This window comes from Misgurnus anguillicaudatus, chromosome 3, assembly GCF_027580225.2.
Source record: "Misgurnus anguillicaudatus chromosome 3, ASM2758022v2, whole genome shotgun sequence".
Lineage (NCBI taxonomy): Eukaryota > Metazoa > Chordata > Actinopteri > Cypriniformes > Cobitidae > Misgurnus > Misgurnus anguillicaudatus.
The window spans coordinates 9,118,605-9,131,415 of record NC_073339.2 but is presented as its reverse complement, the minus strand read 5'-3'; the positions used below and the strand labels follow the sequence as shown (position 1 = coordinate 9,131,415).

General features: G+C 38.8%; 1 protein-coding gene across 2 annotated transcripts; it reads left to right on the top strand.

Annotated features, from left to right (window-relative positions):
* Positions 1-84: 84 nt before the first annotated feature.
* Positions 85-12,581, top strand: pkd2 (polycystic kidney disease 2). Of its 2 annotated transcripts, none has more exons than XM_055204517.2 (15): positions 85-1,164; positions 2,196-2,309; positions 3,126-3,259; positions 5,525-5,775; positions 5,857-6,081; positions 6,183-6,411; positions 6,490-6,660; positions 7,031-7,212; positions 7,346-7,466; positions 8,775-8,873; positions 8,945-9,066; positions 9,523-9,640; positions 9,738-9,898; positions 9,972-10,128; positions 10,206-12,581. In XM_055204517.2, exons 1-15 carry the CDS (start codon positions 771-773, stop codon positions 10,425-10,427), a joined length of 2,700 nt encoding a protein of 899 aa, XP_055060492.2. In that variant the 5' UTR covers positions 85-770; the 3' UTR covers positions 10,428-12,581. The 2 variants fall into 2 exon arrangements, with proteins under 2 accessions (XP_055060492.2, XP_055060491.2); XM_055204516.2 differs by having other exon boundaries at positions 88-1,164; positions 9,735-9,898.
* Positions 12,582-12,811: the final 230 nt, after the last annotated feature.

Below are 12,811 nucleotides of genomic sequence, written 5' to 3'. Positions count from 1 at the left end.
GTCATCCAATCCTGGAGTGGGGGCGATGTCTTGTTGCTTAGCAGCGCCCAGACTTAAAACAACAGATTGAGAATAATTTAGTAGTTTTTTAATCTACTGAAATCGTATTTTAACTGCTTTGGTGAAAAATCACCCTTTTAAAAACTTTTAAAAAGATCATCCTACATCAAACATCGCATGACTGTTTTTATACCATTTTATAAATTAATATAAAGAAGTAAAAGTTATCAAAAGATTAGTTTTTTTGTTATGCTAAGCGTGTTTTGGTGATTTTTGTGAGTCTTGGTGAAAGTACAGTGGAAATCGGGAGGGGCGAAGTTGAAGTTTCCAGAGGTTGATGTCAGTGTAACTGGATTCCTCTAGTCTGGGATTTTAAGGGAACAACTGGGAACAAGATGGCTGAGTCTGGAGAACTGCTTTTTTCCACTTTCACAAACTTTGGATTGAGGTTTCTGTAAGAGTTTAAGGCGGGTTAAAGTTACATTTTTAATACATCGGTACTTTTGCTCGAAGACTTATTGTATAACGTTTTTTTTCAACAGGATTTTCGCAGTAATTTTATTAAAACATTGTAATAAAACGTTTAAAAATAAATGAAAACATCGCAATTAATTTCACTTTCTCTTATGTAAAACTTTCTAATTTTTGTACGTTTGGCACAATCCTAATATAACAATAACTCTATATCATAACAATCGTAGTATCACCCAGCGATAAAAAATGTCTGAAATGAAATATTTCGTTCATAATCGGTTATTTTGAATTGCACGATGAGCTCCAGTCGCGTCCGGCCTCAAGCACCGCAGACCCCGCCAGCATCTGCCGCAGCAGCATCACCGCAATATGAAGGGATCGAGATGGAAAAAATGCACCATGAGGAAGAAGTGGGCCTAGGGGTGCCTGATGAGACCCCATCACAGCCGACCTCCAGCTCCCGGCAAGCGTGGAGCCGGGACAACCCGGGGTTCGAGCCGGAGGATGGGATGATGGAGGGAGACTGGCCCCCGGGCCGGAGGTCTGTGTCCACGGCCTCCAGCAGCAGCAGCCGCGGGCCCGGTAGTTTCTCCGGCATCAGTGCGAGAATCAACAGAGGACTTTATCCAACTCCACCCGCACAGGACGAGCATCGCAGCTGTGGGAAGAGGATACTGCAAAAAATGAGGGGTAAACATTTTGCTGGGTTTTATATGCATTATACATGAATGTATATTAATGTTAGTGGTGGGGTTAAAGTTCGGATAAGTAAAAATATACACCAGTCAACATTTGAAGTGGTTCAACAAAGTTTTTGACTAACCCTAACCCATTTAACTTAAATTTGGCAAATGGCTGTTCAGCAGTAACAACATAAACAAACGTCTTTCTTGGAACAAACGTAACTTCCGGTAAACTTCGCAAAGAATCAATAACAACCTTTTAGAGTAGTTTATCTCTGAATATCAAGCAAAATAAACAACAAATAGATTACTTTAGTTCAAATCATAGCTAAACGTATTAAAAACTACACTGATATAACAGTACTGTGTAAAATGTGTACTATGAAACGTATACAATGTTACAACTACAAATTGGCTACCATACCTATACATAGCGATGATCCATCTCCCCTTGTCTTTGGGATACCAAAACATTTGTTATTTTCGATGAGGTATTTGTTCCAGAGTTCAGTTTAACAACTAGCCAGACCATTAAATAAACAGAGACAGGAAGTTAAGTTCAGTACAGACACAGAACCGCAACAATGCACGTGCGTCCGATGAAACCGTCTATAGACGTTTCAGCAGTAACAACATAAACAAGCGGCTTTCGCTGTCAATTTTGGGAATCTTTCTTTAAAAAATTATTGGTTCATAAGATTAAATTATGCATTTTGAACATAATTGATTATTGTTAGGTTTAATCTATATCATTATATATATCATATATATATATCATATTACTGTTATTATATACATTATTCATGATTATATTAATATTAATAATTACATAATTCATTTAGAAAATTATTTCAAATATCAGTGGCACCAGTTTTCTCTTTATGGACTGCTGAAATATGCTATGTGTTGTATTCTAGGGCAGGGTTATTATATAATAATACGCTTAATTTAATTACACTGGGAGTTAATTAAATTAGATTAAAGTACTTAAAAGTTTGTGTCGATGGAAAGTTGAAGTCCTAAATTTCTCTGTTTCAGTGTTGTGGGACACTCGTCTTTTGGGTGAAAGTAACAGTAACAGAGAGATGTATCTGAAGACTGTTCTCAGAGAGATGATCACATACATACTCTTCCTGCTCACCATCTGCATTTGTAAGTGCTGACATAAATAACCAGCTGATGGTACATTGTCATTTCATATGCTTATATTGTGCTTTAACATTTCTTTTATTTTACATGCATGAACATATCTCAAAGTAAAACTATTAAAATATTTATTTTAAAAAAATTTATTTAGAGTAATGAAGTACAAACCTTCAAACGAGAGAACTTAATTTATAACGTTGCTTTTGAGCACTACATTTTTAAATTGAAAAAAAAAATAGTTGAAATGAAATACAACATTACAAAAATTTTCCATTTGGGTGGTTTGTAAAGCTATTCCCCAGTCTGCTTCAGCTGTGCCAGTTTTTCCATCTGGAATAACCAGATGCTGTGAATCCTATTGATGACTGTGTACTTTTTACACCATGCTAGTATTCAGTCAGTTCAAATGCATTTAATTAAAAAGTCCACTTTTTTGGTTAGCAAACACTAATAGGCAGTTTCCCAGACAGGGTTTAGATTAATCCAGGACTATGCCTTAGTTTTATTAAAACAATTTAAGTAATTTTTACAAACATAGCTTACAAAAACAATACTGGTGTGTATCTTGAAACAAAACAATGGCACTAATATATGTTAAAATATGTCAGGGCAAGATGTTTTTAAATTAAGGCAGCTTAAACATGCATTTTAGTCTGGGACTAGGAAAAGTTCTATCTGGGAAACCGCCCCAAAAGGTTTGAAACATTTCCCAATGTGTATAAGCACTACCCTAATAATATTGAAATCCGTAAAAATTAACCTTTATTAGGTTTTAAAAGATCTTAATCTGTAGTTTTCTCATTGTCTTTCGATATCCCTCAGTAACGTATGGAATGGTGAGCACCAACATGTACTATTACACTAAAGTCATGTCCCAACTCTTCTTGGAGACACCAATAACGAATGGAGAACCGACAACCTTCAAGACCCTTTCAACAATGGAGGACTTCTGGAAAGTAAATATTCATTGTTACCGATACTTTATTACACCAAGAAAATGCTGAATTTGGTAACACTTTATTTCGATAGTCCATTTTAGACATTTCACTAACTATAAATAACTTTACAACTTCTTTACCCCATACACACTTCAAAGTTTCGAGAATGACAACCGCATTTAAGTAAATATCCTAAATGTTCTTTCCATGTCTGTGAACAAGACTCACGAAAATACCATGATTGACACAGAGGTAACCATGGCAATGTTCTGCCATCTCACGTGTTTACCATTCACTGCTTTGTCCAAAATAATATTAAGACTTAAGCTGTGGTCACACAAGACTTTGAGTATGCAAGTATTTGTCTGATGTTGCTGCGAGGAGAAGCTCATCAATATGATCTTTGGCTTCGTCCATTTGTGCTTTTCCTTAGTTTTGTACTAGTCACAATGCTCCACGTGATATGAATTCGATTAACTTTGCTAGGCAGCGATCTGTTAAATATTGTCGCACAAACTTGCATTTCAATGTCAATGGGACAAAAAGTCTTGGGTGATCGCGGCTTTAAGGGTTTATTATAGTTGTGCCTAAGTCCTACGGCGTAGCCTTGATGGCGTATGCTACACATCGGTTTTCATATATACTTCTGCGTCGTCGTCCGCGTCGACGTGCAATTACACATGCATACCGCTAGTAGGCAGTAACCTACTAACCTACTAGTAACCCACAGTAGCAGTCCAACACCCAAAGAAGAAGCTTGGCCAGTAAACCCACAAACGAAGAAGAAGCAGCTTGTTGTGTATGATTTAAGACCAGCAGTGATGGGAGGTAAATAGAGAGCAACTTTGTTTGCAATTTGAGTTAAATCACTCCTCAACTTGGCTCATCTTTGTTCTTAACGTAACAAACGAGAATGCCTTTGAAGACATGCAACACATATTTTTTTGTTTTAGTGGACCAATCACAACGCTTGGGATCTGCGTACAATGGACGTGTTGTTATGTTGGCGAGGCGCCCGTCAGGCTATGCAGAGCTGTGTACAGCCTATGTATAACCTACAGCATAGCTACGGCATAGAACCTATGCACAACTATAAATTACATTTTAATGCTGTGTTCAGACCAGCCGCGGTAGAGGCATCAAGCGCGAGTGATTTCAATGTTAAAGGTGTAGCAGAGGATTTTCTCGAATTTTAGAAAAGAACCGCCTTTTTTAAAAAATGCAATTGCGCAACACTCCTGATTGACAACTAGGAGGACCAGTAGTCTTGATGATATACCCGGAAAAAGAAAATCCTCCGCAATACCTTTAAGTCAATGTAAAGACGCGTTGACGCCTGTCCACAGCAAACGCCTTATTCGCGTCATTCGCACGAATGGTGCGAATTGAGCGTTGCTGCAGAAAATGTGCGACTTGAAAAATTTTAACTTTGGCGGAAAAACGCGCCGCGTTAACCAATCAGGAGCTTGCTTTAGTAGTGACGTGATTACAGAAAGCGAGCGTAGTCGCAGAAGCCCCTCCCATGATGCGAATTTCCGCATGAATGTCTCGATGACTAGAATTTTACGCGCGAATGAAGCGAGTACACTCAAAATGTTCACGCCTCAAACTAGACGCGGTATACGTGAATTTGACGCTTCAAACGCGGCTGGCGTTAACTCATGTTAAGCCCTGTCCGGAAAACCACCCCTCTATCTACTAACCCCTTCCTTAAAATCCTTGATCTTGCGGCACGCTATCTTTAAAAAAGTGTGATGGAATATGCGGGATATTTATGCAAGTTTATGCGATGAAATTGCGGGAACTTTCAAAAACTCTTTGCAGCTTTTCAATGATGTTCAACTTTCTGCTAAGATATACTGTATGTGATTTTTGCTGTATCATCTATTGCTGTAACTTCATGCTGCGAAAGTGCGGCGTATTTGAAAAATGCGCCCCCCGCATAAATATGCAGACTTTGGCTGATTATGCATTGAATTCGACCGCGCACGCAAAAAACGAATTATATTCTTGGCTTACCCTACAAAAATCTGGCATGGCGTGTACAATGTGCATACTATTTTGATGACAAAATTTGCATCCTGCGCACTGTACGCGGACCCTCGCATATGGATAAAAACGGGACCATACTTCTATCTTAACAGTATACTTATACTCTAATTATAGTTGAGCAAATTAATGAGAGTGAGTTGACAAGTAGATGCAGTTACTGTCAATGTCTAAAGTGAACTATCAAGATTAAGTGTAACCCTGATAGGTACTAAATGTATAAATGGTCTGTAGTTCACAGAAGGGCCCTTTCTTAATGGTATGTACTGGGAGTTCTGGTACAACAACAAGAGCCTTCCAGAGAACCAGAGTCTGATCTACTACGAGAACCTACTGCTGGGCGTCCCACGTCTTCGACAGCTCAGAGTACGCAATGAATCCTGTTCAGTCCACAAAGACCTGAGGGACGAAGTGTACGAGTGTTACAACATTTACTCCCCAGCCAATGAGGACAAGGCACCATTCGGGCTTAAAAATGGCACAGCGTATGCAACAGCTTGTCATGAATATCAAAGTGTTTGATTTATGGTTCGTCTGTAAGATTTAACACGCTGTCTGTGTTTTAGGTGGATGTACTCAACGGAGAACAGTCTGGGTGAGAGCAGCTATTGGGGCCAAGTGTCAACCTATGGGGGTGGAGGTTACTTCCAGGATCTTTCACGCACTCAAGAGAGCTCAGCCAATCAGCTGCAGGAGTTGAAAAACAACCTGTGGTTGGATCGTGGCACCAGAGCGGTGTTCCTGGACTTCTCCGTCTATAATGGCAATGTTAACCTGTTTTGTATTGTCAGGTAATCGACTGAGACTTAAAAGTCTTATAAATGCATGAGGTTAATTAATGTATTTTTATTAGCTAATAAACAAAGTTTAACCCTGTCCTGCTTTGCCTCAGACTGCTTGCAGAGTTCCCCGCCACAGGGGGCGCTGTGACCTCCTGGCAGTTCCAGACAGTCCGTCTCATCCGGTACGTGTCCAGCTGGGACTACTTTGTAGGAATGTGCGAAGTGGCTTTCTGCTTTTTCGTGCTGTATTACCTGGTGGAAGAGGTTTTAGAAATCCGCCTGCATCGCTTGCGCTACTTCAAGAGCCTTTGGAACTGTCTGGACGTTCTCATTGTCGCGGTAGGAAGAAATGACCCGAAATCTACATAAAGCTAGAGGGAAAATCTCATACTAACAATTAATACATTGTCATCACAGCTTAGCGTTCCAGCCATTATCATGAACATCTGCAGAACATCAGCGGTCAGTCGTAGACTTCACTTCCTGCTGGAGAACCACAGCAAGTACCCAAACTTCGAGCCCCTTGCTCGCCTCCAGGTGAACTTCAACAACCTGGCCGCCATCATCGTTTTCCTCGCGTGGGTCAAGGTGAGGTCCTATCGCTAGAATTAAGCATGCAGAACCCCTAACATCATTGTTACAATACTTAAAGGGATAGTTCATCCAAAAATGAAAATTCTGTCATAATTTACGTTCCCTCCAGTTGTTACAGATCTGAAATAGCAGAAAGATATTTTGAGAAGTTTCGGAGCACTATAGTCTTCCATAGTATTTTTCTTTCCTGCTATGGAAGTAAATGGTGCTCCTATTTCCTCCTTGATTACAAATATCTACCTTTGTGTTCAGCAGAACAAAAAAAAACTTGGAGATGGTGAATGGTGACAGAATTTTCATTTTTGGATGAACTATACCTTTAATCGAAATGAAAACAAATGGATATGTCTGGCTTCTTCCACAGCTTTTCAAATTTATTAATTTCAATAAGACGATGAACCAGTTGTCCACCACCATGTCACGCTGCGCTAAGGACCTTCTGGGATTTGCCATCATGTTCTTCATTGTGTTCCTTGCCTACGCCCAGCTGGCGTATTTAGTGTTCGGGACCCAGGTTGACGATTTTAGCACCTTTCAGGCCTGCATGTAAGTTTTGAAGGCATCTAAATCATCTTTTTGGCACAATAACTTCAAAGCAGGGTTAAACTTTTAAGATTTTCAATGGTTTTTTCTCATTTTCGTTTATAATTCACTGATTCAATGCTCTCTGTTGACATAGATTCACTCAGTTCCGGATCATTCTGGGTGATTTTGACTTCTCAGAGATTGAGGAGGCTGACAGCGTTTTGGGACCAATTTACTTCACCACTTTTGTGTTCTTTATATTCATGATTTTATTGGTAAACAAAACAAAATTTAAATATATATATAAACATTTACACTCACCTAAAGGATTATTAGTAACACCTGTTCAATTTCTCATTAATGCTATTATCTAATGAATCAATCACATGGCAGTTGCTTCAATGCATTTAGGGGTGTGGCCCTGGTCAAGACAATCTCCTGAACTCCAAACTGAATGTCAAAATGGGAAAGAAAGGTGATTAAAGCAATTTTGAGCGTGGTATGGTTGTTGGTGCCAGACGGGCCGGTCTGAGTATGTCACAATCTGCTCAGTTATTACTGGGATTTTCATGCACAACCATTTCTAGGGTTTACAAAGAATGGTGTGAAAAGGGAAAAACATCCAGTATGCGGCAGTCCTGTCAGCAAAAATGGCTTGTTGATGCTAGAGGTCAGAGGAGAATGGGCCGACTGATTCAAGCTGATAGACGAGCAACTTTGACTGAAATAACCACTCGTTACAACTGAAGTATGCAGCAAAGCATTTGTGAAGCCACAACACGCACAACCTTGAGGCGGATGGGCTACAACAGCAGAAGACCCCACCGGGTACCACTCATCTCCACTACAAATAGGAAAAAGAGGCTACAATTTGCACAAGCTCACCAATTGGACAGTTGAAGACTGGAAAAATGTTGCCTGGTCTGATGAGTCTCAATTTCTGTTGAGACATTCAGATGGTAGAGTCAGAATTTGGCATAAACAGAATGAGAACATGGATCCATCATGCCTTGTTACCACTGTGCAGGCTAGTGGTGGTGGTGTAATGGTGTGTGGGATGCTTTCTTGGCACACATAGGCCTCTTAGTGCCAATTAGGCATTATTTAAATGCCACAGCCTACCTGAGCATTGTTTCTGACCATGTCCATCCCTTTATGACCACCATGTACCCATTCCATGATGGCTACTTCCAGCAGGATAATGCACCATGTCACAAAGCTTGAATCATTTCAGATTGGTTTCTTGAACATGACAATGAGTTCACTGTACTAAAATGGCCCCCACAGTCACCAGATCTCAACCCAATAGAGCATCTTTGGGATGTGGTGGAACGGGAACGTCGTGCCCTGGATGTGCATCCCACAAATCTCCATCAACTGCAAGATGCTATCCTATCAATATGGGCCAACATTTCTAAAGAATGCTTTCAGCACCTTGTTGAATCAATGCCACATAGAATTAAGGCAGTTCTGAAGGCGAAAGGGGGTCAAACACACTATTAGTATGGTGTTCCTAATAATCCTTTAGGTGAGTGTACACACGTGAATATTCGATTTATAATAATGCATTTCCTCATATTCAGAATATGTTCCTGGCCATCATCAATGACACGTACTCCGAGGTGAAGGCTGACATGGCCCAGCAGAGGTCAGAGATGGAGATAACAGACCTCATTAAAAAGGTACGAGGACAATAACACAAGACAAAGATCTATGATGTCTAGCATATTCATGTTATATCATCGTGTTTCAGGGCTATAACAGGGCAATGGTGAAACTTAAACTGAAGAAGACCTCCGTCAATGAGGCACCCGACGGCTCACACCAGGCTGGGGCAAAACTCAGCTTTGATGAACTCCGGGAAGATCTGAGAGGGTGAGGAATATTAATTTGTTAAAGGGCACCTTATTATTGCTTTTTACAAGATGTAATATAAGTCTCAGGTGTGCCCAAAATGTAAAGTTTCAGGTCAAGATACCCCACAGTTCATTTATCATAGATCATGTTCAAAATTCCCCTATTTGGGTGGGAGCAAAAACGTGTCTGTACCTTTAAATGCAAATGAGCTACATCTCCTCACTTCCTTACAAACAGACAGTGAGCGCTTTCAGTTAAAATAGATCTGATTAATACAGTCTGAGACATCTAGTATCTAGTGAACAGAGTAAAACTCGCTAAGGGTGGTACTGCAGGACTGTAAGTGGGCGGGGCTTTATTAATTATGTCCAAACACTTTGTAAAAGTGGATTTTGCATAATAGGTGCTCTTTAAATGAATTACAGCTTAAACCAACAAACCAATAAATGAATTTCTGCATGTGCTTATACACAGAAAAGGCCATTCAGACGCTGAGATCGAAGCTATCTTTGCTAAGTACGACCTTGATGGAGATCAGGAGCTTACCGAACATGAACACCAGCAGATGAGAGATGATCTGGAGAAAGAGAGAGTGAGTGAATGTAGCTTTATTATATAAAAATAATAAACCAGATTAATGGCTAGACACCAAAACAGATGCTTAGTATCTTTTAAATGCACGTCAGGAGGACTTGGATCTGGAGCACAGTTCACTTCCCAGACCGGAGAGTGGGCGGAGCTTCTCCCGGAGCCAGGACGACTCGGAGGAGGATGATGATGAAGACAGCGGACACAGCTCTCGTCGCCGTGGGAGCAGTTCAGGAGGCGTGTCATACGAGGAATTCCAAGTGTAAATATCGCTAGTCACTACTAAACATTTTTAAAATTACGATTTTTTATTATAATTGTATGTTTTTCTTCAGGCTTGTGCGCCGAGTGGACCGCATGGAGCATTCAATCGGCAGCATCGTGTCGAAGATAGATGCCGTCATCGTTAAGTTAGAGGTCATGGAGAGAGCCAAGATGAAACGGAGAGATGTGCTCGGACGGATTCTGGATTCATGGAATCCAGTCACGGAGGTGATGAAAGCGAGCTGAATAAACCACAACTAATTATTTGCAACATCCAGTTTAAAGATTCAAAATTGTGTTCTCAGGACGAAAGGACAGGAAGAGATCCAGAGCTGCACCGGGAGCAGATGGACAGGCTGGTGAGAGAGGAACTGCAACGATGGGAATCTGACGACACGATATCACAGGTTAGCCACCGTCACGCCACTCCCACCATCCCATCCGCTCAGCTCCGCCCACGCAGTTCCCGCCCACCTTCATCGCTGTCCATTGAGGGTCCGGATGGTGCGACCAATGGCCATATGTGAGGGGTTTCGATTGTGTATATAAATCACAAATTTAGCTGTTTCACAGTGCTGTGTCTGATGCGGTGTAACCATTTAGTCAAAGGTTGAACCTCAAATCAGCGCTAGAATCAAAATTCACACAGCCAGCCGTCCTGCCCACAGCTATACAATGAAATAGTGCTGCACAAAAGCTATTTATTTAGGTTTCTTTATATTAAAGTTAATCTGGGCTTTTCGTCAGTAGCCACTCTATGCTTTATAATGCAAATAGAAGGTAAATTAAAGCGCAGGGCAGTTAAAAAAAATCTGTAATACACAGTTACTTGGTACTTATTAAAGAATGAATTTTTGCATACATTCTTATAAAGCTAATTTGAGTGATAAAAGCTATTTTCTATGTTCATTTTAAGTTTTTAACAAGCCACAATCGTAATGAATATTTTAAGTCAAAAGCCTTGATTTAGTTTAGGTACAATGCATTTTAAAATTGAGGTACATTTTACTTTTACAATCACATGTTGACTGTTTTATTTTCATGTTATTGTTTCAAGTGCAACATCAAGCTCTCACTATTTTACAGCTTTTTACATTTCTATCTATCTATATACGTATACACAGCAATATGTATGTAAGCAATACATCAATAATACAAAAATGTATACCACAAAACCAACTGTGGTAAAACTAAATTTATATGTGACCCTGTCTGTGAAATCCAGACTAAAGTCTTATTATCAGCATCAGAGTTAGATTTTTACATTGATTTCAATCTTTGATATGACCTTACTCAGTCAATATTAACGATATCAAGATTGTTTTTACAGTATTTTCTATACATTATGTATAAAACAAAAAATCACAAAAAATGACTTTAGATGGGTTTTCACAGACTGCATCACATATAGCAATTTTATACTGCATTCTTCCATGATTGAGTGGAAATCGAGGCAGTGAAATGTGTGCTGTGGTGAGGATGTGTGCAATCCAGGTTTGTTTGCAGAAGGCAACGCATGCCCATCTTCATATATATATATATTCACATGTGTATATATGAAGATGGGCATGTTTTGACTTTGGTAGGTGAACTTGGATTGCACACATTTTCACTGCAGTGTATATTTCACTGCTTCGATTTCACTGCACATACAGTATATTTTGCTTTGCTTATTTTGTAATTCATTTCTGAATTAAATACAGCTGTAAGTGTGGCATGTTTTATGATGTTGGTCTATAATATGCCTATTTCTTAATCTTTAATAATTATACGTCTAAAATTATTTTGATACTTTCTTGCATCTTGAAAACAAACTTCAATTTGGAGTGCTTCTGATTTCATGGGATATCCATGCGTATTTGTTTCTTACTTAAGAATTTGCCAAAATTGTAACAATTTATTAAAGGTGAAGTGTGTCACCGCCACTAGCAGCATCAACCAGAATAGCACAAGTAATGACAAGTTTTTTTACAACTTTAAAAATCCCCATCTGCTATTGGTCTATGAAAACAAATTTAAAATTATGCTATTGGTTGAGCCACACTGTTAAAAGTGAAAGTTGGATTAACTTAAAGAGAGTAATAGTTAAAAAATTCCTTCATTTGGTAACACCTAAAACTTTAAGTCGAAAAAGATGACATATTTTAGGTGTTACCAAAAGAAGGAATTTTTTAAGTTTTTACACCTTAAATGTTTCACTAAAAGTAAGAAAATGTAAGTAAAAAAATGTAAGTGTTACCAATTGAAGCAATTCAAATACTTTGTCCACTCAAACAAATAAATTGCAATTTTGTTTGTTGTTGCTAGCCGTACAACAATTACACACTTCATAAAAATGTATTATATTAGTATCTTTTCAGTTTTATTTGTCAATATGCACTATTTAAGACACATTCACACCAAGAATGATAACCTGTTTTCATGTTTTATATGCATGAACCCTTCACATTTGAAAGGATTTTGATTGGCTGTCGATGTATTATCGTTCATCTGATCGCTCTGATAGCGATCCCAACAATATCGATCCTCTGTATCTTGTTATAGGTGTGATCTGGATGCTGCTATTCTCTAAAATTCAGAACGATTTATTTTATTTTATAGTTAAAGTTATCAATGGTGTGAATGTGCCTTTACAGTTTAATATCACAGTCATTTAAAATAAAATTCATTCAAACCCATAATGATCTCATTATTTTGTATCAAAGCATGTATTTTGTAATCCCAATCCCACGACATTGAGAATCAATTGTAGTTTAACATCACCACCAATGTCATACAAGGATATTGTATAGCTCAGTCATCTCCAACATGGTGCCTGTGGGTACATTCTACTAATATCAACAATTTTTATATTTATTACAAATTTTTATGATATGATAAAACTGATAAAACATATCAACAAGTAAAGTAA

Bases quoted from the DNA above. Each gene is read 5' to 3' on its own strand.
- pkd2 (XM_055204516.2), top strand. From the start codon at position 771: ATGAGCTCCAGTCGCGTCCGGCCTCAAGCACCGCAGACCCCGCCAGCA. The intron at 7,467-8,774 runs GTAAACAAAACA...CCTCATATTCAG, and splicing joins TTATATTCATGATTTTATTG to AATATGTTCCTGGCCATCAT. The intron at 9,641-9,734 runs GTGAGTGAATGT...AATGCACGTCAG, and splicing joins ATGATCTGGAGAAAGAGAGA to GAGGACTTGGATCTGGAGCA.